Source organism: Bos javanicus, chromosome 23 (genome assembly GCF_032452875.1).
Source record: "Bos javanicus breed banteng chromosome 23, ARS-OSU_banteng_1.0, whole genome shotgun sequence".
Taxonomy (NCBI): Eukaryota; Metazoa; Chordata; class Mammalia; order Artiodactyla; family Bovidae; genus Bos; species Bos javanicus.
Window position 1 is genome coordinate 12,612,033 of NC_083890.1, and position 26,603 is coordinate 12,638,635.

General features: G+C 39.9%; 1 protein-coding gene and 1 long non-coding RNA gene across 2 annotated transcripts in view; one reads left to right on the forward strand and one right to left on the reverse strand.

Annotated features, from left to right (window-relative positions):
- The first annotated feature begins 6,388 nt into the window (after positions 1–6,388).
- The window catches only part of DNAH8 (dynein axonemal heavy chain 8), a 325,600-nt gene continuing 305,385 nt past the window's right edge, over positions 6,389–26,603 (forward strand). The window contains exons 1-8 of the mRNA XM_061398067.1: positions 6,389–6,841; positions 6,944–7,078; positions 10,302–10,386; positions 12,243–12,394; positions 14,036–14,225; positions 14,717–14,880; positions 22,801–22,977; positions 25,127–25,240. Of these exons, the coding sequence (XP_061254051.1) occupies positions 6,389–6,841; positions 6,944–7,078; positions 10,302–10,386; positions 12,243–12,394; positions 14,036–14,225; positions 14,717–14,880; positions 22,801–22,977; positions 25,127–25,240 (1,470 nt within the window). The remainder of the gene's footprint in view (positions 6,842–6,943; positions 7,079–10,301; positions 10,387–12,242; positions 12,395–14,035; positions 14,226–14,716; positions 14,881–22,800; positions 22,978–25,126; positions 25,241–26,603) is intronic.
- On the reverse strand, positions 6,726–18,687 carry LOC133236204 (uncharacterized). The gene is made up of 3 exons (XR_009732782.1): positions 18,559–18,687; positions 14,790–14,954; positions 6,726–6,814 (listed from the first exon to the last, which is right to left on the reverse strand). It is a non-coding gene; the product is annotated as an uncharacterized LOC133236204 (long non-coding RNA).

Below are 26,603 nucleotides of genomic sequence, written 5' to 3' on the forward strand. Positions count from 1 at the left end.
GCCAGGTGTGCAGGGACACAGACTGCCTCCGCTGCAGGAGTTATGGCCCTATCAGAGTCTTTTTCGAGCCTCTTGTAGCTGGTGATCAGAAGGCTTCTTTGGCCAAGCTTTCTTTGTAGCTCTGCCCTTTCAGGCACTTAGCAAGCTCCCTTGACTGGGGTCCTTCTCTGTTGTTCCACATGTCAGGCACATTGAGGGGCCCTTCTGGCTGGGGTCCTACTCTGTAGATCGGCCCATCAGGCACTTAAAGGGGCACCCTGGGTGAGATCCGGGTCTGTAGTTCAGTGTGTCAGGCATTTGATGGGCCAGCCTCTCTACTGTTCAGCTGCCAATGCTGGCGTGTAGGGGGATAGAGGCTATGGCGATGGCTTCACCCGCTATGTGTGACTCAGCAGTATCGCCTTGCTTCCTCGGCTGCCTGGCTTTCCTCCATAGGCATTTCCCACCACAATCTCCTCCCTCACATCCCCTCGATCTGTCTCTCCGCCATCAATGGCAGCCCTCACCTTGGGATTGCTCCACAATCCCTAAACTCCAGCTCCCAGCTGCTGCACTTTCCAGGGGATCTACATCCCTGTCTGGGGTACGTGTGGCTGCAGCAAGGACTGTCTGATTCTCATTGCATTTAGGCTGCCACAGAGCAGCTGTTGCAGTCTCAGCCTTAAGTGTTTCTCCTCTGACTCAGACAATTGTCCCAGTGTGGGGATGGAACCCCTGATTCAGTTCCTCCACCCTTTGTGGGCAGGTCCAGTCCTACTAACACTCCTGTCTTTCCCCCTAGTTCCTCTGTCTTACCGAGTTTTGCGTGGGTCTATATGTTCTTTTCTGCTGGTCAGGTACTCCTGTCCGCTCTCAGCTGGTGTTCTGCATGCACTTCTGTGTCTGAGGTGTATTCCTGATGTATCCGAGGAGAGAGATGTACTCCATGTCCACCTAGTCCTCCGCCATCTTGTTCTCCCTGGTCATTTTCTTTTTAAAAGAAGTTAAACCTATCATCTTAGCAGAAAATAAGTGTTGAAAGACTGAAATAAATTGAGTTTACTAGTGTTAGAAAAAATGTTCAAAATATGTATGCCTGTGCTATGTATTGGGCTTCCCCGGTGGTGCTAGTGGTAAAGAACTCACCTGCCAATGCAGGAGATGCAAGAGACTTGGGTTTGAACTGTAGGTCAAGAAGATCCCCTGGAGGAGTGCATGGCAACCCACTGGCAACCCACTCCAGTATTCTTGCCAGAGAATCCCATGGACAGAGGAGCCTGGCAGGCTATGGTCTATAGGGTCGCAAATAGTCAGACATGACTGAAGCTGCTTAGCATGCATGCATGCATAGTATAGAACTACATATGTGTATGTAGACACACACACACACACACATACGCACGCACGCACAGACATGCTATGTTAACCAAAATTTGAGAAACAGAGGCCTGATTGAAATTAAAAGGTGTTTATTTGGGGTTTGTTAGGACTGCAGCCTGAGAGACACAGATTCAAAAAGCACTTGAATTGTGTTATGCAGGACTCCAAAATGAAGGAGGCTTAAAAAGGCAAAAATCACAAGTTTACAGTTAAATTACATGAATGGTTTATCAAGAATAATAGTTGAAACTGGCAAGAAGTAAGGGTGCTTGTTAAGTAAGGATTTGTTGGGATCTGAAATGGTTGCATAGTTAAGTACAAGGGGAAACCTTGAGACTATAAGGTTGCAGCTGCCAGCAGGTGCTGTTTTGAAGATGGTTGGGGGTGTCCTTCACTTTTATACAAGTCAGAGAAAATTCAAGTTCTCAGTGGTTCGGGGATGTGTCTGAGACCAGGTCCTCAATGTCAGCCCAACTCCATTTTTTATGTCTAGATTATGATTATTATTTCTTTTCCATGGGGATGGTCTTGATCCCTGTCTCCTGTACCATGTCATGAACCTCATTCCATAGTTCTTCAGGCACTATATCTATCAGATCTAGGCCCTTAAATCTATTTCTCACTTCCACTGTATAGTCATAAGAGATTTGATTTAGGTCATAACTTAATGGTCTAGTGGTTTTCCCTACTTTCTTCAATTTAAGTCTGAATTTGGTAATAAGGAATTCATGATCTGAGCCACAGTCAGCTCCTGGTCTTGTTTTTGTTGACTGTATAGAGCTTCTCCATCTTTGGCTGCAAAGAATATAATCAATCTGATTTCGTTGTTGACCATCTGGTGATGTCGATGTGTAGAGTCTTCTCATGTGTTGTTGGAAGAGGGTGTTTGTTATGACCAGTGCATTTTCTCGGCAAAACTCTATTAGTCTTTGCCCTGCTTCATTCCGTATTCCAAGGCCAAATTTGCCTGTTACTCCAGGTGTTTCTTGACTTCCTACTTTTGCATTCCAGTCCCCTATAATGAAAAGGACATCTTTTTTGGGTGTTAGTTCTAAAAGGTCTTGTAGATCTTCATAGCACCGTTCAACTTCAGCTTCTTCAGCATTACTGGTTGGGGCATAAACTTGGATTAGTGCGATATTGAATGCTTTGCCTTGGAAACAAACAGAGATCATTCTGTCGTTTTTGAGATTGCATCCAAGTACTGCATTTCAGACTCTTTTGTTGACCATGATGGCTACTCCATTTCTTCTGAGGGATTCCTGCCCGCAGTAGTAGATATAATGGTCATCTGAGTTAAATTCACCCATTCCAGTCCATTTGAGTTCGCTGATTCCTAGAATGTCGACATTCACTCTTGCCATCTCTTGTTTGACCACTTCCAATTTGCCTTGATTCATGGACCTGACATTCCAGGTTCCTATGCAATATTGCTCTTTACAGCATCGGACCTTGCTTCTATCACCAGTCACATCCACAGCTGGGTATTCTTTTTGCTTTGGCTCCATCCCTTCATTCTTTCTGGAGTTATTTCTCCACTGATCTCCAGTAGCATATTGGGCACCTACTGACCTGGGGAGTTCCTCTTTCAGTATCCTATCATTTTGCCTTTTCATACTGTTCATGGGGTTCTCAAGGCAAGAATACTGAATTCTTGCTTTGCCATTCCCTTCTCCAGTGGACCACATCCTGTCAGATCTCTCCACCATGACCCGCCCGTCTTGGGTTGCCCCATGGGCATGGCTTAGTTTCATTGAGTTAGACAAGGCTGTGGTCCTAGTGTGATTAGATTGACTAGTTTTCTGTGAGTATGGTTTCAGTGTGTCTGCCCTCTGATGCCCTCTTGCAACACCTACCGTCTTACTTGGGTTTCTCTTACCTTGGGTGTTGGGTATCTCTTCATGGTTGCAAATAGCTGTGAAAAGAAGAGTAGCGAAAAGCAAAGGAGAAAAGGAAAGATGTAAGCATCTGAATGCAGAGTTCCAAAGAATAGCAAGAAGAGATAAGAAAGCCTTCCTCAGCGATCAATGCAAAGAAATAGAGGAAAACAACAGAATGTGAAAGACTAGAGATCTCTTCAAGAAAATTAGAGACACCAAGGGAACATTTCATGCAAAGATGGGCTCGATAAAGGACAGAAATGGTATGGACCTAACAGAAGCAGAAGATATCAAGAAGAGGTGGCAAGAATACACAGAAGAACTGTATAAAAAAGATCTTCATATCCCAGATAATCACGATGGTGTGATCACTGACCTAGAGCCAGACATCCTGGAATGTGAAGTCAAGTGGGCCTTAGAAAGCATCACTACGAACAAAGCTAGTGGAGGTGATGGAATTCCAGTTGAACTATTTCAAATCCTGAAAGATGATGCTGTGAAAGCGCTGCACTCAATATGCCAGCAAATTTGGAAAACTTATTTAAACTTATATAAAAACAAATTTGGATCTTAGTTTCATTATCACTAAAAAGGGAAAATTAAACTAGATGATTTCTAACTTTATTTTCTAGTTCTAAAATTATGTGTCATGAATCTTAACTATCTGGAATCTTTAAGTAATAAAATTTTCTGAAAATTTATCTGTACCAACTCTTAAGAAATAGTAGTAATTTTTAGATGGGAACCTCCTTAAGATTTATTGAATCCTTCCTTGATTTTTTAAGCAAAATATATTTCAATTTTAGCCTTTCTTTCATGGCTTACATAATGGTATCTCTATACTGGCTTAAATTACTGTGTGTCTCTAGAAAGAGTACTGATTACCTATAGAGATGCTCTCCAGCCCCACTGAACTCAATCAGTGCACAGACTTTACCACTTATTGAAATTAAATTTTGCTTTGGTTTCAGAAACTACCAAGTAAAATGAATTATTTTGTAGAATTCAGAAGCATAAATTTGAGCAGAGTGACAGGTAGTTGATATGTCTTCACTAGTATGTATCATCATACTTGATCTTGATGTATTATAGATAGCACAGCTGACTCCTATAGGCCAGTTTCAAGTGTAAGATTTTAATGCACACACAACCCCTGGGTATTGTATATCTTTGTTGTGTCCAATAGTAATTCACAGGCATCTAAATAGTCACTGCCTAAGCAAATTTCCTCTAGTGTGAAGAAGCTAGACCTTAGATTGTGTGTGTGTGTGTGTGTGTGTGTATGTTAGTCACTCAGTTGTGTCAGACTCTTTGCGACCCCATGGTCTGTAGCCCGCCAGGCTCCTCTCTCCATAGGATTTCCCAGGTAGGAATATTGGAGTGGGGTGCCATTCCCTTCTTCAGGGGGTCTTCCTAACCCAGGGATGGATCCCTGATCTCCTGCATTGCAAGCAGATTCTTTACTGTCTGGGCCACCAGGGAAGCCCAGACTTTAGACTGTGGCCAAAGATCAAAGACAAAAACCAGGATTATAGGAGAGGAGAGAGAGAGATGAGAAAAAAATTAAGCAAAAACTTCAGACAGTTTGAGTTCTAATTTGTACATCTTGGATGTGGGTGGGTCAACAGGTTGGCTGGCAGCTGAAAGGTCAGTGTGTGTCTTTCTGTTCTGGAATAGACCAAAGTAGTATATCAAAGAAAATTTCAGCTGTTTATGGGTGCCTTGGAAAACCTGGAGAGGGCAGATGTCAGTGCAGGTTATAGGTAATCCCTGTGTCTGATGAAGGGCTGCTGGTGTCCCTTCATATGAAGCACCATCTTAGGCCAGGTCTGCACCAGTGACTTCAGAATTTCTCACTAGAAAGCTTCTTTATCTTCTTTTGAAGTAGCTGCTTTGTAATCTGTTCTTCTGCTCTTCAATTATGTACTCTTGTTCTGTGAGAGTAAGAATCTTAGCCATATCCTGAATGCCTGTTTATTTTGATGGAGACTTGATTATTGTCCTAACTTTGATTTTTTCCCCACCTATTGCCGGGAGAAATATCAATAACCTCAGATATGCAGATGACACCACCCTTATGGCAGAAAGTGAAGAGGAACTCAAAAGTCTCTTGATGAAAGTGAAAGAGGAGAGTGAAAAAGTTGGCTTAAAGCTCAACATTCAGAAAACTAAGATCATGGCATCTGGTCCCAGCACTTCATGGGAAATAGATGGGGAAACAGTGGAAACAGTGTCAGACTTTATTTTGGGGGCTCCAAAATCACTGCAGCCATGAAATTAAAAGATGCTTTCTCCCTGGAAGAAAAGTTATGACCAACCTAGATAGCATATTGAAAAGCAGAGACATTACTTTGCCAACAAAGGTCCATCTAGTCAAGGCTATGGTTTTTCCTGTGGTCATGTATGGATGTGAGAGTTGGACTATAAAGAAGGCTGAGCACCGAAGAATTGCTGCTTTTGAACTGTGGTGTTGGAGAAGACTCTTGAGAGTCCCTTGGACTGCAAGGAGATCCAACCAGTCCATTCTAAAGGAGATCAGCCCTGGGTGTTCTTTGGAAGGAATGATGCTAAAACTGAAACTCCAGTACTTTGGCCTCCTGATGCGAAGAGTTGACTCATTGGAAAAGACTCTGATGCTGGGAGGGATTGGGGGCAGGAGGAGAAGGGGATGACAGAGGATGAGATGGCTGGATGGCATCACTGACTCGATGGACGTGAGTCTGAGTGAACTCTGGGAGTTGGTGATGGACAGGGAGGCCTGGTGTGCTGCAATTCATGGGGTCGCAAAGAGTCAGACACGACTGAGCGACTGAACTGAACTGATTCCCCTGGGAATGGGGTATGTCCCCTAGGGTCACATCATGATCAGGAGAAGCACTTACACAGTTTGAAAAAGCCCCTAGAGGGATGTGTGTTTATGTGTGTGTGTGTGCGTGCTGTCTCACTTAAAAAAACTCTCTCTAGCCCCTTAAACAAGTTTCTTTAGATAATGCAGTAGGGAGAAATACATAATTTTGTTCACCTGTCTAGCCTCAAGGGTAGTAATTAACATATCGCGCTCAACGTTTTGAATAGTTTTAAAAGCAAACTTTTTATCATCCTAGGTTTTGAAGTTTTAAGGTGCTCTGCTGGTGGAAGGACCGGATAACATGAGCGCTGAGGAAGGCGACCCACCCGCTCCGGAAGAAGAAGCCCCTCCCTCGTCCGGAGAATCAGCGCCTCCTGGTTCAGAAGAGGTTGCCCGTCCAGATCCAGGAGATGAGGCTCCGCCCCCTGCAGAAGAAGAGACTCCTCCTCCTCCTTCCAGCGAGGAGGCCCCAACCCTTCCCGAAGAGGTGTCTGAGGGAGATACAGGCTCTCTTTCCGAGAAAGCCCCTACTTCCTCTTTAAGTGATTATTTGAATCTTCTTCCTTCTGATGAAAGGATAGTTATGCCAGACGATGATGAGTTGGAACCAGGCAGGGTGCGACCCAGGCCTGCGCCGCGAATGGTCCAGTCAATGCTTTCTGATGTGCTCTCTCAGTCTTCCCACAGATCATCCAAATATCGCCGAAGTATGAGTGGCATTCCAAATCTACAGGAAACATTAAAAGAGAGACAGGTTTTGCTTATGTTTTTCATATGTGTCACTTTGATCTCAAATGAAACGTTTTGGTGACTTAATAATTGCATTTTTTTTTAACCTGTGGTTTTCATTCTTTAGGCAAGATATAGAGATGCAAGAGAAAACCGAAAAATGAAAATAGACCCTTCCTACAAATATATATTTGAAATTCTGTCAGAAAAGCTTGGCCTGGACATAGTAACTGTTGAAGAATTAATTTTGGATTGCCCATCTGTAAGTTTGAGTCTTATCACTCTCTTTTAGCTGCTTTTAGAGGAGTGATTGGTTTATGAAACATGGATCACTGTGAACAACAAAACATTTAGAAAGAGGCAGTTGGAATTTACCTGGTTAGAGAGGAAGCTTTATTTTATGTAATTATAGCCAACTGGGTGATATTTCTAGTTTGGCTTACTAGTGTGGAGGAAGGAAGGAAGGAAGGAAGGAAAAGAGTTGGCAACTAGAGTTAAGCTAAAATTTAATTCAGAATGGCTTCAGAAGTTAAGAGGAATAGTAAAGCACAGGTAGAGTGATATTTTAAAAGTACAGGTTATATAACCTACAAGTGAAAATTATTTGGATAGAAAAACAAACTGCAGAAATAGAGCTAGGGCACAGTGACTGTTGCATGAATATATTGGAAACCAGTGAGGTGATTCCCATGTATCTCTGCATGCCAGGGACACCCCACTGCCTACTTTTCTGGCATAATTATTAACAGTTCCCCCTTTCACTCCAAAAACGGTCCCAGTTTTGGATGATGAATTTACTATATATGGTCACCCTAATTATAGTAATATATGATAAACTGTGACTTTCATAGCAGTTCCCAGAAGCAGTGTTATAGCTTCCTTGTAGCTCAGGTTCTAAATTAATTTTCTTTTAAAAAAATTTGATACTTTTTGTTGTAAATTCCTTATAGACATTGATTCTCTTTTAAAAGTATTTATTTTTATTTATTTTTGGCTGCTTTGGGTCTTTGTTGCTTTGTACGGGCTTTCTCTGGTTGTGGTGAGCGAGGGCTACACACTGTGGTCTGCGGGCTTCTCATTATGGCAGTGTCTCGTTGTGGAGCATGCGCTCTAGGCTCGTGGGCTTCAGTAGTTGCAGTGCACGGGCTTAGGAGTTACGGATCTCAGGCTCTAGAGTGAGGACTCCGTAGCTGTGGCACACCGGCCTAGTTGCTCCATGGCACATGGAATCCTCCTGGACCAAGGATTGAATCTGTGCCTCCTGCATTGGTAGGCAGATTCTTATCCACTGTGGCACCAGGGAAGTCCTAAATTAATTTTCAATAAAATTACTGTTAACTGCTTGAGCTTGTCATCAAGTCTAGGAGTGACCTGGATCAGTGAAAGTCACAGTTTCTCAGGTCACCAAAGTTCCATGTGGGAATGTAGATGTGGCCAGATGCTTTAAGGGCATTCAGGCTGTTAGCCGAGTAGGCCCCTGTGCTGAAGGGCCTTGCACTTGGATTAATGATCTCTTGTTGCCATCTTGAAATTATTAATAATTTTTAAACCTTTGGTTCTGCATTTTCATTTTATACTGGGCCCCACAAATTCTGAAATCTGTACTGGCTATGGGTCATACCACCCAATGGCAACAGGATTCTTTTTGCCATTCTCAAGCTGTTTTGTTTGTTTGTGTTGCTTTTAAAAAATTATTTATTTATGGCCCTGCTGGGTCTTTGTTACTGAGTGGGCTTTTCTCTGGTTGTGTAAAGTAGGGTATACAGTCTAGTTAGACTGTGTGGGCTTCTCATTGCAGTGACTTCTTTTGTGGAACATGGGCTCTAGGGTGCGTGGGCTTCAGACTTGCAGCATGTGGGTTCACCAGTTGCAGATCCTAGGCCCTAGAGCACAGGCTTAGTTGCTTGGACACATGTGGGATCTTCCCGGATCAGGGATGGAATCTATGTTTCCTGCATTGACAGGCGGATTCTTTACCACTGAGCCACCATCTGTTTCAATCTCTCCTGGCCTCCTTTCCTTACTATTTTGGCTCCTCTGACAACTCTGTGTGTCTGCCTGTTCTCCTAGTAGAAGAAAGTAACATAAAACAGCCCTGTACTCATCATTGAGCAGATGACCAAGAGATGAAGGAAAGGCAAATTTCTAAAAAAAAGTGTTTCTCAGATGGCCCAGGCTTCAGGCCTGTCCCAAGAACCATTCCTGTGCTTGGTTAGGGAGGAAACTATATAGGTGATCAACCTTGTTTCACCTGAAATTTGCAAGGCCACATAGTTGGCTAACTTCATAATTGGAATCCCAGTAGCTCTGCAGAAGTTTTAGGCATAGACATTGAGACTGGGCAGTGCCTTCAGAGGAGGATTGATGCTAGGACTCGGGAGATGGGTGCCTACAGAGGTGGTACTATCACCCGTAAGTATTGATATTTGCCCCCTGGTTTTCTTGACTGGCATTTTCTGCTTGGAGGAAGTTTTTCTCACTGGGCTAGCATGCTGGAGTGCCTGGTGGCTGCAAACCATTCCACTTGTCACTCCAGGGGTATGTCTTGGATTTGGGTTTATGTGGTTAAGTTATTCCTTAAGACTATCATGGACCAGGTCAGATACTGCTAAGGCAGCAAGAAATGGGAAATCTAGGATTAAGGGAAAATTCAGGCCAAAAAAGGTGTTTCCTTAAGAGTTCCTTGTGAATTGCAAAGCCACAGTGGAAGGAAGATCATACAGCCAGGAATGGAGACAAATGTCAAAATCTGGGAGAGATTAGAGTGTTTATTTGGTTACGTGTTCAAAGCCAGGACTTACAGTAGATTGGGATCATGATTAGTGGATGCATGAGGAAGCAGATGGAATAAGGAGCAGGGGATGGTACGTTTTGTTGTGTGGTTTAGGAAACTGGGTGTGTTAAGAACGGGTGTGGTGGTTAGTTTGTTGGCTTTCAGATCCATTCTCTTTTACTGTTCTGTTGCCTGGAAGACTGACCTTTCTGGAATCTACCACGTGTCCTTGCTCTCTTGCTTCCATGTGGCTCAGCCTCTGGGAGGTACCAGTAGGAGACTGGAGGGCATAGGGGAAAGAAGCCTGATCCTTCCCTCCTTGGCCGTGATTCTGGCCATGATCTCCCAAGCAGTCCCTCTCCCCCAGCTCCTTCTTTCAGCCTGCTTCCCGCTGTTCCCCCATGCCTACCCTTCCAGGCCCTGAGGTGGTACTGGTTTTCCTCTGTTGGTTCATTTTATTATAGTTTCTTAGTCATTTTATTGGGCTTCCCCAGGTGGCTAAGTGATAAAGAATCTGCCTGGAATGCAGGAGACCTGGGTTTGATCCCTGGTTGGAGAAGATCCCCTGGAGAAGGAAATGGCAACCTATTCCAGTATTCTTGCCTGGGAAATCCCATGGACAGAGGAGCCTGGTGGGCTATAGTCCCTGGGGTCACAAAAGAATTGGACATGACTTAGCCACTAAACAAGTCATTTCTCTTTTACTTAACAGCTGGAAGCATTTACTCTCTTTTTTATGAAAGATGGTTGCAAGACACTGAAATTTTTGTACCAAGAAGGAGATGTACCTGGTCTTGGTAAGTATGTTCTGCAAGGGTAATGTGCCAGCTGTTCATGAATGAATGTGAAAATGTAGCATATCTTTTCTCTTATACATAGACAATCCTATATTTATAAAGGAAATTATCAGGAGCTTACAGGATTACCATAATGATTGAAGAAGAAAACATCCTTATAAAAGTCATTGACTTCCCCTGGGAATATACATTTTCACTAGGGTTTAATTGCCTTTTCCCTGAAACAGATAGAGAGCCATTCTGTACACATGTTGTCAGATGACCAGAAATAGTCAGGAAATCACCTGAAAGCACAGCCGTTGCTCCCTATGGTCCTAGGTGAGCCTCCTGTGTCTGCTGCTGCTGTAGTTGGAATATCTGGCTTTCCCTACTTTTCACATTATTCCAAAAAGAGTTGCTACTTTACCAGGTTGGTAAACTTTTATCTTAATAAGTAGGTACATGGCCCGTCCTTTGCTCTTAGGCTACTTATCTTATAAATCCTGTGGATTTTACCTTCACTATGTCCCCTCTATTGGTTCTTTCTTGCTTTCCTCCTCTGCTGCCTTTAAGCTAGGCTCATATCTCATGCCCATCTCTGGATTCTAGATCCAAAAATAGTATCTGTTGTCAGATTCCCTCTCTGAAATCTATACTACTTATTCTTGGTAAGCAAACCTTTAATTAGGCCCAAACTCTTCATTTATTGCACCAAGGCCTGTCATAACCTGGGCACACAGTACTTGTTTAGTTGGGTCTCCTAATCTCCTCTTAACCAGAACTTGCTGCTCCTTCTAAGTCAGTCTTCATTGTTCTCTGTTCATACCAGAGTCATTTCTGTGCCCTTTTCTCCACTCTCCATCCTGACGCTCTCTGAATGCCTTTCTTCTCTCCACCTAGACAAATCCTACCCCTCTTCGGGATCACTTCATGCGTTCTCTTTTCTTCAGAGCCTTCCTAGAGTTTTCCAAACCACGTCCATCACTATCCTCCAAACTCCTGTCTCTTTTAAAGTTTGCACTGTCAAACAGAGCACTTGCGGATGTTCTTCTGTTTTCATCTTGCTGTTCAGTTGCTCAGTCGTGTCTGACTCTTTGAAACCCTGTGAACTGCAGCACACCAGGCTTCCCTGTCCTTCACTATCTCCCAGAGTTTGCTCAGAATCATTGAGTCAATGATGCTATCTGACCATCTCATCCTCCGTCTCTCCCTTCTCCTCCTATCCTCAATCTTTCCCAGCATCTGGGTCTTTTCTAATGAGTTGGCTCTTCACATCAGGTGGCCAAGGTATTGGAGCTTCAGCTTCAGCATCAGTCTTTCCAATGAGTATTCAGGGTTGATTTCTTTTAGGATGGACTGGTTTGATCTCCTTGCAGTCCAAGGGACTCTCAAGAATCTTCAAACACTGAAGATAGATACCTAATTAAATGATAAGTTTTCATTGAAATTAGCTCAAGGAAAGATTTCGTATAAGTTGGGTGCTGTGAGAATATTTAGTAGGGGACATGATCTTCTTAGGGGAGTCACTGAAGGTTTCCCTGCGAGGTGGCATTCTGGCTAATATATGTAAGATTAGCAAGGATTAGGGAGGTAGAAGGTGGATGATGGGATGGCAGAAGAGTTTGCATGAAGACCCTGCCTGAGGCCAGGCCGGAAGGAGCAAAGTGCAGAACTCAGGGAAAGGCCCCGAGGAGGTGGCAATGTTAAGATTTGCAATTACTAACATCTTTTTGTAGGCAAAAAATTTTATCCCACAATCATATTGAAAACTTCTTATACTAAAGTGAGGCAAGGAACACCAGTGTAAGAATCACAGTAATTTATCACATTTAATCAGTTATGTGATCATATGTTAAGTTCTTGACTTTTGTTTTCAGAATGTGGTCGAACTATTGCTGGAGCAACCAAAGGGGCAAAAATGATGAGATTGTATGTAGACAACGCAGCCCCGGAGAAACTAAAAGGACAGTGTGTATTTTTTGTTCGCTGTCGCAACGATATCCCTATAAATACTAAAAATATTCAGGAAGTATGTTTACTTTTTTTTCAAATATATAGTTAAATATTTTTGCCAGCTTTATTGTGATACAATTGACATATAACATTATGTAAGTTTAAGGTATGCAAAGAATTTATTCAATACATTGTGAGATGATTACCACCATAGCATTAACTTCATATAATTAACTACTTTTCTTTTTTGGTAATGATGTTTAAGATCTACTCCCTTAGCAACTGTTTTCTTTTTTAAGGTGTTTTTTTTTTTTTTTTTTTTTTGGATGTAGACCATTTTTAAACTCTTTATTGCACTTATTACAATATTGCTTGTTTTATGTTTTGGTGTTTGCCTACAAAGTAAGTGGATTCTTAGCTCCCCAGTCAAAGATTGCATCCCCTACATTAGAAGGTGAAGTCTTAACCACTGGACTGCCGGGGATGTCCCAGCAGCTTTCAAGTATATGATATAGTAATTTATGCTTTTTTTAAAAAATTTTATTTTATTTTTTAACTTTACAATATTGTATTGGTTTTGCCATATATTGAAATGAATCCGCCACAGGTATACATGTGTGCTTTTGAACTCTGGTGTTGAAGACTCTTGAGAGTCCCTTGGACTGCAAGGAGATCCAACCAGTCCATCCTAAAAGGAGATCAGTCCTGAATATTCATTGGAAGGACTGATACTGAAGCTGAAACTCTAATACTTTGGCCACCTGATGTGAAGAACTAAATCATTGGAAAAGACCCTGATGCTGAGCAAGACTGAAGGCAGAAGGAGAATGGGACAGAGAATGGGATGGTTGGATGGCATCACCTACTCGATAGACATGAGTTTGAGCAAGCTCCGGAAGTTGGTGATGGGCAGGGAAGCCTGATATGCTGCAGTCTATGGGGCTGCAAAGAGTTGGACACGACTGAGTGACTGAACGGAACTGATTGTTGACTATGGGGCTTCCCAGGTGGTGCCAGTGGTAAAGAACCTGTATGCCAATGCAGGAGACACAGGAGACTCGGGTTTGATCCCTGGGTTGGGAAGATCCCCTGGAGGGGGCATGGCAACCTACTCGAGTATTCTTGCCTAGAGAATCCCATGAACAGAGGAGCCTGGTGGGCTATGGTCCATAGGGTTGCAAAGAGTTGGACACGACTGAAGTAACTTAGCATGGCACATTTTATCATAGTCACCATGTTGTTCATTATATCCCCAGAACCTAGTCATCTTATAACTGAAAGTTTGCATCCTTTCACCAGCGGCTTTTTTGTGTCAAATTTCTGGGCAGAAGGCTAGTTTCGTTGTTCTGTCTTTGCACTGACGGTTTTCTGGTCTCCTTTTCATAGACAGGGCAATGGTCAACCTGGAACTTTCTTTTTGCACGAGGCTTAATTTCATTTCCCTCACATTGTGTATGCTCCAGGCCATAACTTCTTCCCTAGGCAGAATTTAAAGCACCAGGGAAAAAATGTTTGCTTGATGAGCAAGCATCTGAATGGTTAAATGTGGGCAGAATATAAATTTGTTGATTTTAGAACCCTAATATTCACCACTTAAGTTTTCCTAATAGTTTATAAAATGTATTATTTATACTTATTGCAGTGTAAAAATAGATTTTGGTTTTCAGTTCTTAATGGGACCAGCATATAAAATAACCTTTGAACATTATCCTTTCAGGAAGTGCTATTTACTGTTCTGGATGCATCGGAAGGACTGCTAGTTGGGATTAGAAATATGCTGGCAAATATATTTCTACCAGCTATTCTTGCGACAAATAGTTGGGGTGCTTTAAACCAGTCCCAGCAAGGAGAATCTGAAAAACACATTTTCATTGAAACCATCAACAGATACCTTTCCTTTTTAGATGGTAAGTGTAATATTTAATGTTTAATAAATTATTACAATAAGCAAATTAGCTATAAGATATGTTATTAAAAATAAACATTAGAGAAAAAATTTCCATCTTAAAAGATGATGTTAAAGTAATTATGGGACCTAGAGTTAAGATATTTAATCATTACAACTTCTCTTTCCAGGAATTTTTGAAGGCATAAGATACATTTTCTTTTATATTTTCTGTTGAGGAAGAAGTCTCTTCCTATATTATTTGTGAAAATTTTTACCATATTTAAAAATATATACTTTATTATTAACCCTCTTTAAACTATAAATCATTTCATATTTATAAAAATAAACAATTTAAATAATCATAGCACAGTCTAATGATCAATTAGAATTATGCTCCTACTATAAAATATTAAATCTCTAACATTTTAGTAATTACAGCTTGAAACCACACATTGATGTTTAACACACTGACATTACCATCTCTTCTCAATATTATTTTTTCCCTTTTAGGTGCTAGAATAAGTATTGAGGGAACAGTTAAGCTAAAGAAAATAGACAGTGTTGATTTTTCCAAACTGCATACCTTTGAAGACGTGACACTTGCAGCAAGCAATTCAGAAACTGTTCGTCAGCTAGAGGACGTGCTGATGATATGGTACAAACAGATCGAACAGGTGAGCTGGCTCGAGTGACTTCATCAGATACGAGTTGTGGTTCTCATCTGTGTCCTAATCATTGCATTTTGTTCCTGAACATAAAGGGAAGAGGAGCCTTCCAGATTCTACTATGAAATTCAGCCTCTTCTTGATTCCAGTGCAAAATCATTGTTCTCTTTGGACCATTTAAAATCACCTTTAAGATATTTCTCACTTTAAGGAGGAAACCATAACAGTATGGCTTGAGGATGAAATAGTAAAGAATCAGGATTAGCTAGCATTTATCTGCAATATTTTATATATTGTTTATGCTTTTCATTAGAGAGAGAGGAAAAGAACACAATGAAGAGCCTATAGCCACAATGCTAGATAATTAATAAATGCTTTTTGGTTCATCAGTGAAATTGTTTGTGTTGACAGAGAGGTTCAAACTAGGCTCATTCATATTAGTGCTACAGTTGCAAGTCTGCAGCTCTGTGGCCAAATACATTTTCTCTGTCAGTAAGAAAAGCAGTGATAGAAATGGTGGCACATTCTGAGAGGTGCCAACTTACACTACAAAGGCTGCCCCAAACCAGATGCTATATAATTGCTCTAAACAGACTCTAGAAACCAGCTCACAGATCTCCAGGTCATGAGCACAGGAGAGTGGAACTGGAGAAGAAAATCTTTAATGGAGTGAGGACTAGGGGAGAAAAGTCTTGAGCAAGCAAGAGTTAGAGAAAAGCATTTCTGATTTTACCTCTCAGAACTGTTAGAAGGAGGGAAGTGTAGTTAGAGTGGAGAATCTGGAGGAGTTTTGGAAACTCCATCAAGGCCTGGAGTGCTGACCCCAGAATTTGCTTCCAGGTGTCACTAGGTAATAAAAATGAGTATTTGTCCACCTGCAGCTGCCTTTAATGCCACTGAGGAAGGAGGGGAGTTGTAAGCCATTGTGGAGGTCAAGCTCTGTCCTGCACAGAGCTGAGGAGATCTCCTCCAGTTTTCATGATCAATCAAAATAGATCTTCTTTTATAAAAATGAGCAAGCAAAAGATAATAGCTTAACATGAAGATATTAGGCAACTTGAAATAGGAAAATCAAGTTGGCCAACTGCAGCAAATGGTCTCCAGTTAAGCAGAATCAGTGCAAGAAATCTTTAAAAGTTACATCTAGGACGTCCTTCGTGGCACAGTGGATAAGGATCTGCCTTCCAATACAGGGGACATGTGTCCAGTCCCTGGTCCAGGAAGATTAGACATGCTGTGGAACAACTGAAGCCAGAGTCTGCACTCTAGAGCCTGTGCTTTGAAACAAGAGAAGCCACCACAGTGGGAAACCTGCACGCTGCAGGGAAGAGTAACCCCCGCTCACCACAACTAGAGAGCACCTACGTGCAGCAAAAAAGACCAGCACAGCCAATATATAAATAAATATTAAAAAATTACATCTAAAATAAACCCGACCTCTTGTCATACACAAAAATTAATTCAGGATGGATCATCGCTAAAACTAAAAGAAGAGATACATGCAACAAGATGAATGAATCTCAAAAACATGCTGTGAACAAATCCAGCCTTTGAAGAGTAATGTGAAAAGTAGAACAAAAACTATAGGTAAATCAGAACATAATGTAGGGCTATATTAATATCTAATTAAGACAGATGGAAAACCCAGAAGCCATGAAATAAAAACCTGACATATTTGACTACATAAAAAATTAAAGTAATATCCATATGGCAGAAATCACTGTAAGCAACATTAAAAGATAATTGACTTTCTGGGAGAAAAATATTATCAGCATGTGTAACAAAGAGTTAGTATCCACAATATATAAAGAACTTGCTCTTCTTTGGGATTGGAATGAAAACTGACCTTTTCCAGTCCTGTGGCTACTGTTGAGTTTTCCAAATTTGCTGACATGCTGAGTATAGCACTTCAATAGCATTCTTGCCTGGAGACCCCTAGGGACAGTATGAAAAGGCAAAAAGATACGATGCTGCAAGATGAGTCCCCCAAGTTGGCAGGTGTTCAATATGCTACCATGGTGAAGAGTGGAGGGCAATTACGAATAGCTCCAGTAAGAATGAAGTAGCTGGGCCAAAGCCGGAATGATGCTTGGTTGGGGACATGTCTGGTGGTGAAAGTAAAGTTAGATGCTGTAAAGAACAGTATTGCATAGGAAGCTGGTTAGGTCCACAAATCAAGGTAAATTGGACATGGTCAAGCAGGAGATAGTAAGGCTGAATATCAACATCTTAGGAATCATGAACTATAATAGATGGGAATGGGAGAATTTAATTCAGATGACCATTGTATCTATTACTGTGGGCAAGAATCCCTTGGAAGAAGTGGAGTAGCCTTCATAGTCAATTATAGAATGCAGTACTTGAGTACAGTCTCAAAAATGACAGAATGATCTTAGTTCATTTCCAAGGCAAACCATTCAACATCACAGTAATCCAGGTCTATGCCCCAACCACTGATGTCAAAAAAGATGAAGTTGAACAGTTCTAGGAAGACCTACAAAACCTAGAGCTAACACCAAAAAAATAAAAATAAAAAGACATGTCTTTTTCATCATAGGGGATTGGAATGCAAATGTAGGAAGTCAAGAGATACCAGAATAACAGGCGAGTTTGGCTTTGGAGTACAAAATGAAACAGGGCAAAGGCTAACATTTTTGCCAAGAGAATGCACTGGTCATTGCAAATGCCCTCTTCCAACAACACAAGAGATGGTTCTACACATAGACATCACCAGATGGTCAATACCAAGATCAGATTGATTGCCCTTTGCAGCCAAAGATGGAGAAGCTCTATACAGTCAGCAAAAGTAAGATCAGGAGCTGACTGTAGCTCAAAACATGACCTCCTTATTGCAAAATCCAGGCTTAAATTGAAGAAAATAGGGAAAACATCTATGTCATTCAGATATGTTCTAAATCCCTTATGATTATACAGTGGAAGTGATGAATAGATTCAAGGAATTAGACCTGATAGAGTTCCTGAAGAACTATGGATGGAGGTTCATAATGTTGTACAGTGTCTTTGAGATGATTTTGGAGGCAGGGACCAAACTATCTCAAAGGAAAAGAAATGCAAGAAGGCAAAGTAGTTGTCTGAGGAACTTTACAGATATCTGAGGAAAGAAGAGACGCTAAAGACAAAGGAGAAAGGCAAAGATATACCCAACTGAATGCAGAGTTCCAGAGAATAGCAAGGAGAGATAAGAAGGCCTTTTAAAATGAATAATGCACAGAAGTAGAGGAAAGCAATAGAATGGTAAAGGCTAGAGATCTCTTTAGGAAAATAGGAAATATCAAAGGAACATCTCATGCAGGGATGGGCAGGATAAAGGATGAAAATGGTAAGGATAAAGGACGAAAATGGTAAGGACCTAACATAAGCAGATGTAGATGGTTTTCTGGATAAAGGACGAAAATGGTAAGGACCTAACATAAGCAGATGTAGATGGTTTTCTGGAACTCTATTGCTTTTTTGATGATCCAACGGATGTTGGCAATTTAATCTCTTATTCCTTTGCCTTTTCTAAATTCAGCTTGAACATCTGCAAGTTCACGGTTCACATACTGTTGAAGCCTGGCTTGGAGAATGTTGAGCATTACTTTGCTAGCATGTGAGATGAGTGCAACTGTGTGGTAGTTTGAACATTCTTTGGCATTGCCTTTCTTTAAGATTAGAATGAAAACTGACCTTTTCCAGTCCCGTGGCCACTGCTGAGTTTTCCAAATTTACTGGCATATTGAGTGCAGCACTTTCACAGCATCAACCTTTAGAATTTGAAATAGCTCAACTGGAATTCGATCACCTCCACTAGCTTTGTTCATAGTGATGCTTCATAAGGCCCACTTGACTTCACATTCCAGAATGTCTGGCTCTAGGTGAGTGATCACACCATCATGGTTATCTGGGTTATGAAGACCTTTTTTTGTATAGTTCTGTGTATTCTTGCCACCTCTTCTTAATATATTCTGTTTCTGATATCATAAGATATCTTAATATCTTCAGTGATCTGTTGGATCATTGAAAAAGCAAGAGAATTCCAGAAAAACATCTACTTCTGCTTTATTGATTATGTCAAAGCCTTTGACTGTGTGGATCACAATAAACTGTGGAAAATTCTTCAAGAGATGGGAATACCAGACCACTGACTTGCCTCTTGAGAAATCTGTGTGCAGGTCAGGAAGCAACAGTTAGAACTGGACATGGAACAACAGTCTCGTTGCAAATTGGGAAAGGAATACGTCAAGGCTGTATATTGTCACCCTGCTTATTTAACTTAAATGCAGAGTATATCATGAGAAATGCTAGGCTGGATGAAGCACAAGCTGGAATCAAAGATTACTGGGAGAAATATCAATAACCTCAGATATGCAGATGACACCACCCTTATAGCAGAAAGTGAAGAACTAAAGAGCTTCTTGATGAAAGTGAAAGAGGAGAGTGAAAATGTTGAGTGAAAGCTCAACATTCAGAAAATGAAGATCATGACCTCTGGTCCCATCACTTCACGGCAAATAGATGGAGAAACAATGGAAACAGTGGCAGACTTTATTTTGGGCTCCAAAATCACTGCAGATTGTGACTGCAGTCATGCAATTAAAAGACGCTTGCTCCTTGGAAGAAAGCTCTGATTAACCTAGACAGCATATTAAAAAACAGAGACATTACTTTGCTGACAAAGGTCCGGATAGTCAAGGCTATGGTTTTTCCATTAGTCACGTATGGATGTGAGAGTTGGATTATAAAGAAAGCTGAGCGCTGAAGAATTGAACTGTGGTGTTGGAGAAGACTCTTGAGAGTCCCTTGGGCTGCATGGAGATCCAACTGGTTCATCCTAAAGGAGATCATCCTGAATATTCATTGAAAGGACTGATGTTGAAGCTGAAACTCTAGTACTTTGGCCACCTGATGTGAAGAACTGACTCATTTGAAAAGATCCTCATGCTGGGAAAGATTGAAGGCAGGAAGAGAAGGGGATGACAAAGGATGAGATAGTTGGATGGTATCACCGACTCAGTGGACATGGGTTTGGGTAAACACGGGGATTTGGTGATGGACAGGGAGGCCTGGCATGCTGAAGTCCATGGGGTCGCAAACAGTAGGACACAACTGAGCGACTGAACTGAACTGAACTCAGTGATGTCATCCATTTTCTAAAAATGTTAGTTGTTTCTACATTTTTGTCCTATTACAAACATAATAATGTCGATACATCTTCATTGAATATCTTTGTTGAAGTCTTGTTTGCACTTGTTCAAGAGTTTCCCAGGGGATGACTGAGAGAAGTACTATATCAGTCTTTTATTGGTTACTAACTGCAAAGCCTTCCAAACAGTGGTTATATTAATTTATAATTTTTTACATAAGTAAATGAGAGTTTCCATGTCTTCAAATCTTCCATTACACTAAGAATGTCAGATTTTTAATGGTTGTCAGTATGTTGGGTGTGAAATTGTATTTTGATTTATTTTACATTACCCTGAACACTGTTGAGGCTGTCCTTTTTTTTTTTTTTTTTTTTAAATTTGTGTGTGACATGTGGGATCATAGTCCTCAGCCCCTGCACTCAAAGAGTGGAGGTTTTTTTTTTTTTTTAATTGATTCATTTTTTATCGAAGGATAATTGCTTTACAGAATTTTGCTGTTTTCTGTCAAACCTCAACATGAATCAGCCATAGGTATACATATATCTCCTCCTTTTTGAACCTCCCTCCCATCTCTCGCCCCATCCCACCCCTCTAGGTTGATACAGAGGCCCTGTTTGAATTTCCTGAGCCATACAGCAAATTCCTGTTGGTTATCTATTTTACATATGGTAAAGTGAGTTTCCATGTTGCTCTTTCCATACACCTCACCCTCGCCTCCCTTCTCTCCATGTCCATAAGTCTATTCTCTAGAAAGAGTGGAGTTTTAACCCCTGGACCACCAAGAAAGTCCTGAGGTTGTGCATGCTTAATGGATATTTAGATCTCTCCTTGTTGAATTGGCTGTTCTTATCCTTTACCTAGTTTTCTTTCAGATTGCTTGATGAGGTCTTACTGAATTGTTGAGAGTTTGAATAATGTTTTCCTGCTGTTCATCTTTTGTTGCTCCCTATTGTGTCCTGAATTTTCAGTTGGTATTGGTGTCTTTAGTCATGTAGAAGTTTTACATTTTAATGGATGTATGTGAGATACAAATGGCAATCTAGCCTCAATTTAGCTACCTCCAGTGACAAGAAGCTTTGTGCTTTTTGTATTTAGGAAACTTTTCGTACTCTCGTGTTGTGAAGATATTCTCCTAAATTATTTATTTTAAATGTTGAAATATACAAAAATGAGTAACAAATGAATAATACTAAAAATTAATAAGATAAATTATTGTAAAATGAACACCTGTGTAACTTTTGCACAAGTTAAGAAATAGAGCATTATCCGCACCTTGCAATCTCCATGCATTTCTCGTCCCAATTTTAACTTCTTTTTCTTCCAGTGGTTACCATTTTCTTGACAGTTATGATATTCCATTCCATGTCTTTCTTTATAGTTTTACCCCCATCTTCTATATTTTCTTTAAAGGTTTTGCCATTTTGTTTTAACCATTTACGTTTTAATGTATCTGGAATTATTTGTATCCGTGTATAATGTAAGGGCTTCCCCAGTGGCTCGATGGTAAAGAATCTGCGTGTGATGTAGGAGCTGCAGGAGATGTGGGAACGATCCCTGGGGAAGATCCCCTGGAGGAGGGCATGGCATCCTATTCCATGTTCCTGCCTGGAGAATCCAGGGGCCTGGTGGGCTACGCTCCATAGGATCGCAAAGAGTTGGACACGAAGGAAGCGACTTAGCACACATGCATGCATAATGCGAAGTAGGAATCTCATTTTGTCTTTTCCATATAGTTAGCCAGTTGTCCCAGAACTGTACTTGGTAGTCCATTCTTTGCTAACAAATTTGTATTATGTATCAAGTGTCTGGACTCTTTTATCTGTCCCATTGGTCTACTTATTTGATTTTTGCATTCATATCATACTGCATTAATTTCTGTTGCTTTTTACTAAATCAGCGTTTAGTATGCTAATTCCCTTTCAGTGTTTTTGTTCAAAATTGCATTGATTGTTTCTGGTTAAATGCTCTTCCAAATTAATTTTAAGACTAGTTTATTAGGTATCATGAAAAAAAGCCTTGTTGAGATTTTGATTGGAAATTTCATTGAATGTATACATTAATTTAGAGAAAATTGCCATTTTTGTATTACTGAATTTCCCAATCCATGAACATGGTATATTTCTCCATTTATTTATTTATTTTGTGCGCTGAAAGTAAATTTTCTAATTTTCTCCAAAAAGATCTTGTACATCTTTTGTTAAACTCTAGATATCTTAATGTTGTTACTATTTATTGTAGCATATGCTGTCATTTTAGAAATTACATTTTTAGATTGCTAGATGGCTTGTAAAGAAATTACACTAATATTTAAATACATACAGCCAAAACCTTACTGAATTGTTCACTTTTATTAGTTATAAAAGTCTGTCTTTATATATTCTTGAGTTTTTAAAATGTGGCCAACCATTCCATCTGTGATTATGCCATTTTTGTTTTTTATTTACAATTCTTGTACCTTTGTTTACTTTCCTTATATTGTCCTGTGATCTCCATGTCCAGGTTGAATAGAAGTGGGTGGTGATAGTGACGAAATTGTCTTGTCCTTGGTTTCAAAGTGGTATTTTCTAAAATTTCATTTTTAAGTATGATGTTTGCTGTAGATTTTTGGTAGATACTCATTATCATGGTAAAGATATTCTCTTCTCGTCTTAGTTTACTAAGAGTTCTCAATATTATTCAGTGTTGACTGTGATTTATACTTTTAACTTTTTTTTTAAAAGTTCAAATAATGAGATTTTAAAAGAAGAAAGTAACATGTCTAAGCTGTGAACTTTTTTGATTCCAGGTACTTATTGAGAGTGAGCAGATGAGAAAAGAAGCTGATGACTCGGGTCCACTCACTGAATTGGAACACTGGAAACGCATGTCAGCCAAATTCAATTATATCATTGAACAGATTAAAGGACCAAGTTGTAAGGCTGTTATAAATGTGCTTAATGTTGCACACTCCAAACTCTTAAAGGTAAAAGGCCTTGTGTTGTAAAGTTAGGTATACTTCAAAACAAACAACTGGAAAATTACCTTCTTGAATTGCTTCTTTGCATCATATACTTGGCACCGTTAGAAGTGCTAAACTTTGAGTAAGGCTTTCTCATATACCATAATTACTTCCAGAAGAGGAAAAGGAAGTATAGAAGTGAAGATTTATTTCTCAAAATTTCACATACCAATTTTGATAATACTAGTATAGGGTGATTGCCATTTATTTTTAAATTGTTTTTGAAACTGTAAATCATTACCAGCTCATTGAAGTAGAGAACTACAAGAAAGTCAAAAGCAAAAATGTCCTCTACCACACATCTCACCCGACTATTCTACCTCCTTTCCAGGAGATCATATGTATTAACGGTTTGGCTTGATTCTTTCCAAGTTCTTTTCTGTTTCTTCCTAATACATATATAAACACACACACACACACATTTGTTTTGTGTCTGTACTTTTTAAAAATTACACAGTGTCATACTCTGTTTTTCTTTAACTCCCTCTTCCCCTAGTAGCATATCTTGGAGAGTTATGCCTGTCAGATCAAGCTGTGTAGTTTTCCAGAACATTAATGCACCAGGTTCTAGCTAATCATTTTCCTGTTTTTAGACAGTGAAATGGTTTCTTTTTTTTCCCCCAACAATCTCAAGGTAAAATTCACATGCTGTTCATCTCTTCCATCTAAGGAGCAAAATTCAGTGGCTTTTAGTGTAATCATAGAATTGTGCAATCATCAATTTTAGAATATTTTCACCACTTCAAAAAGAAACCCCTGTACCTTTTAGCTATCACTTTCTGTCTCTACCTGTCTCTTTCCCCTCACGCCAGTCCTAAGTAACCACCAGTCCACTTTTTATCTCTGTAGATTTGTAGATTGGACATTTCATATAAATGGAATCATATAGTATGTGGTGCTTTGTTACTGGTGTCTTTCACTTGGCTTGATGTTTTCAAGGTTTATCCATGTTTTAGCATGTATCAGTACTTATTCTTTTTCACAGTTGAATAATACTCCATTATAGATAAATATCACAATTTATCAGTTTATAAATATTTGCATTGTTTCTTCTTTTTGGCTATTATGAACAATGCTGCTGTGAACATTTTTATACAGGTTCTTGTGTCGACATTTTCTTGTATATGCCTAAGAGTGGGATTTCTGGGTCAAACCCTAGCTCTGTGTTTAACTTTTTGAGGAAGTTTGTTCCTTTTTTATATGTTCACAGACATTAATACAGTTAAAGCTTCTATGTGCCTACAATCAAGTATTTTCCTGGGGTATATACTCTACAACTTTGTTAGTATTTATTATCAGTTAAAAAAAATTTTTTTTTGCCAGTCTGACATGTAGAAAATGCTAGTCATATTTTGGCTTTTGCTTGTTAATAGTGAAGTTGAGTATCTTTTAAAGTTTACTGGATCCTTGCATTTGTTCTCCTGAGAAACGTTGGCTTATATCTTTCTTTCATTGAAATGGTACCCGGAGGGAAGTGGAAGGGGGGTTCAGGATGGGGAACACATGTACACCCATGGCGGATTCATGTTGATGTATGGCAAAACCAATACAATATTGTAAAGTAAAAAAAAAAAAAATTCAGATATTAGTTTGTAGATAAGATAGTATTAGTTTGTACTGATTCTGATAGTTCTTTATTACTATGACTGTTTATCACTTGTTATGTATATTGAATGAGGTAATTCACCATGGTCCATGAGCATCTCTGTACATTATTACTGAATACGAGAAGTTCACTTTGCTGATACGGATACTTTCTTGGAATAATGTGTTCTTTTAATAATTTGACCCATTCTTGAAGACTCAGAATAACGTAATGTCACAAATAACTAACCTAGAAAAGTACTCCAGGTAAAAGCACATTTGGTTGAAGCCTATAGACAGAATATTAATTACAAAAGTAATGAGACTTAAGTCACTTAAGATATTTACAGTAACTATAAGTCTTAAATAACAGGAGAAAAAGGTATGTTAATCACATTCAAATATCTACTGTCTTAGTATATGTATGGCCAGGGAAGACAGCTTGAATTTCTTGGCTAAATCTTGGCACATAGATAGACCTTAGTGGTATATTTGGATGTTTCACAGGACTCAAACTTTCTTTTCTTAGAATTGGCGTGATTTGGATGCAAGAATCACAGATACAGCTAATGAATCAAAAGATAATGTCAGATATTTGTACACTCTAGAAAAAGTATGTCAACCTCTCTATAACTATGATCTAGTAAGTATACTTTTTAAAGTGTAGTTTTAAAAATTATTGTGTTTTATTGTGTTCACTGTGGAGGAAGGAGAGGGTGGGATGAACTGAGAGAGTAGCTTTGAAACATATACATTACCATATGTAAAATAGATAGTTGGTGGGAGTTTGCAGTATGACAGACACTGGGAGCTCAAACCCAGTGCTCTGTGATGACCTAGAAGGGTAGGATGGGGTGGGAGATGGGAGGGAGGCACAAAACGGAGGAGACATATGTTTGCCTAGGGCTGATACATGTTGATGTATGGCAGAAACAGTACAATATCGTAGAGCAATTATCCTCCAATTAAAAATCAATAAATTTTAAAAATTAGCATGTTTAAAATCAATATGTGTATATTGGGAAAAATGTATACCGCAGAAAAATTATTTAAAAGATGTCCTTTCCTATTATATATCTGTAATGAATCATAAACTATATTTATTATTTTAACCCACATTTAAATATGTGGTATTATCATAACTATGACCTCATTTGTATGTTGAACAAGACAAATATATTAATTGTTCATTGCTTATAACAAGTTACCAGAACTGAGTGACTTAAAAGAAAAAGCATTTATTATATCACAGTTTTTGCAGGTCAGGAATTGCACAACGTAGCTGAATGCCTCTGCTTCAAGGTCACTCATGAGGCTGCAGAGAAGCTGTGGGTTGGGAATGTGGTCTCTTCTGAAGGGGAGACTGACTAGAGAGGGTCCATTTCTATTACACATCACAATATGCACAGAACAACTCGCTTACCCTAGAGTGAGCAAGAGAGGGTGCTCTATCAGCATTACCCCAATAATACCAAAGCCAGATACTGCTACTGCTGCTAAGTCATTTCAGTCGTCTCCAATTCTGTGTGACCCCATAGACGGCAGCCCACCAGGCTCCCCCGTCCCTGGGATTCTCTAGGCAAGAACACTGGAGTGGGTTGCCATTTCCTTCTCCAATGCATGAAAGTGAAAAGTGAAAGTGAAGTCGCTCAGTCGTGTCCGACTCTTAGCGACCCCATGGACTACAGCCTACCACGCTCCTCCATCCATGGGATTTTGCAGGCAAGAGTACTGGAGTGGGGTGCCATTGCCTTCTCCGAAAGCCAGATAAGGATACCTCAAAAAAAAAAAATTACAGGTCAATATCCCTGATGAAGATAGATGTAAAAATTCTCAACAAAACAATAGCAAGCCGAATTCCACAGCACATTAAAAGAATCACACACTATGACCAAGGGGGATTTATTTCTGGAATGCACAGATGGTTCAACATACGCCAGTCAATAAATGTGATACCTCATGTTAGCAGAATGAAAGATAAAAATCATGTGATTATCAATAGATGC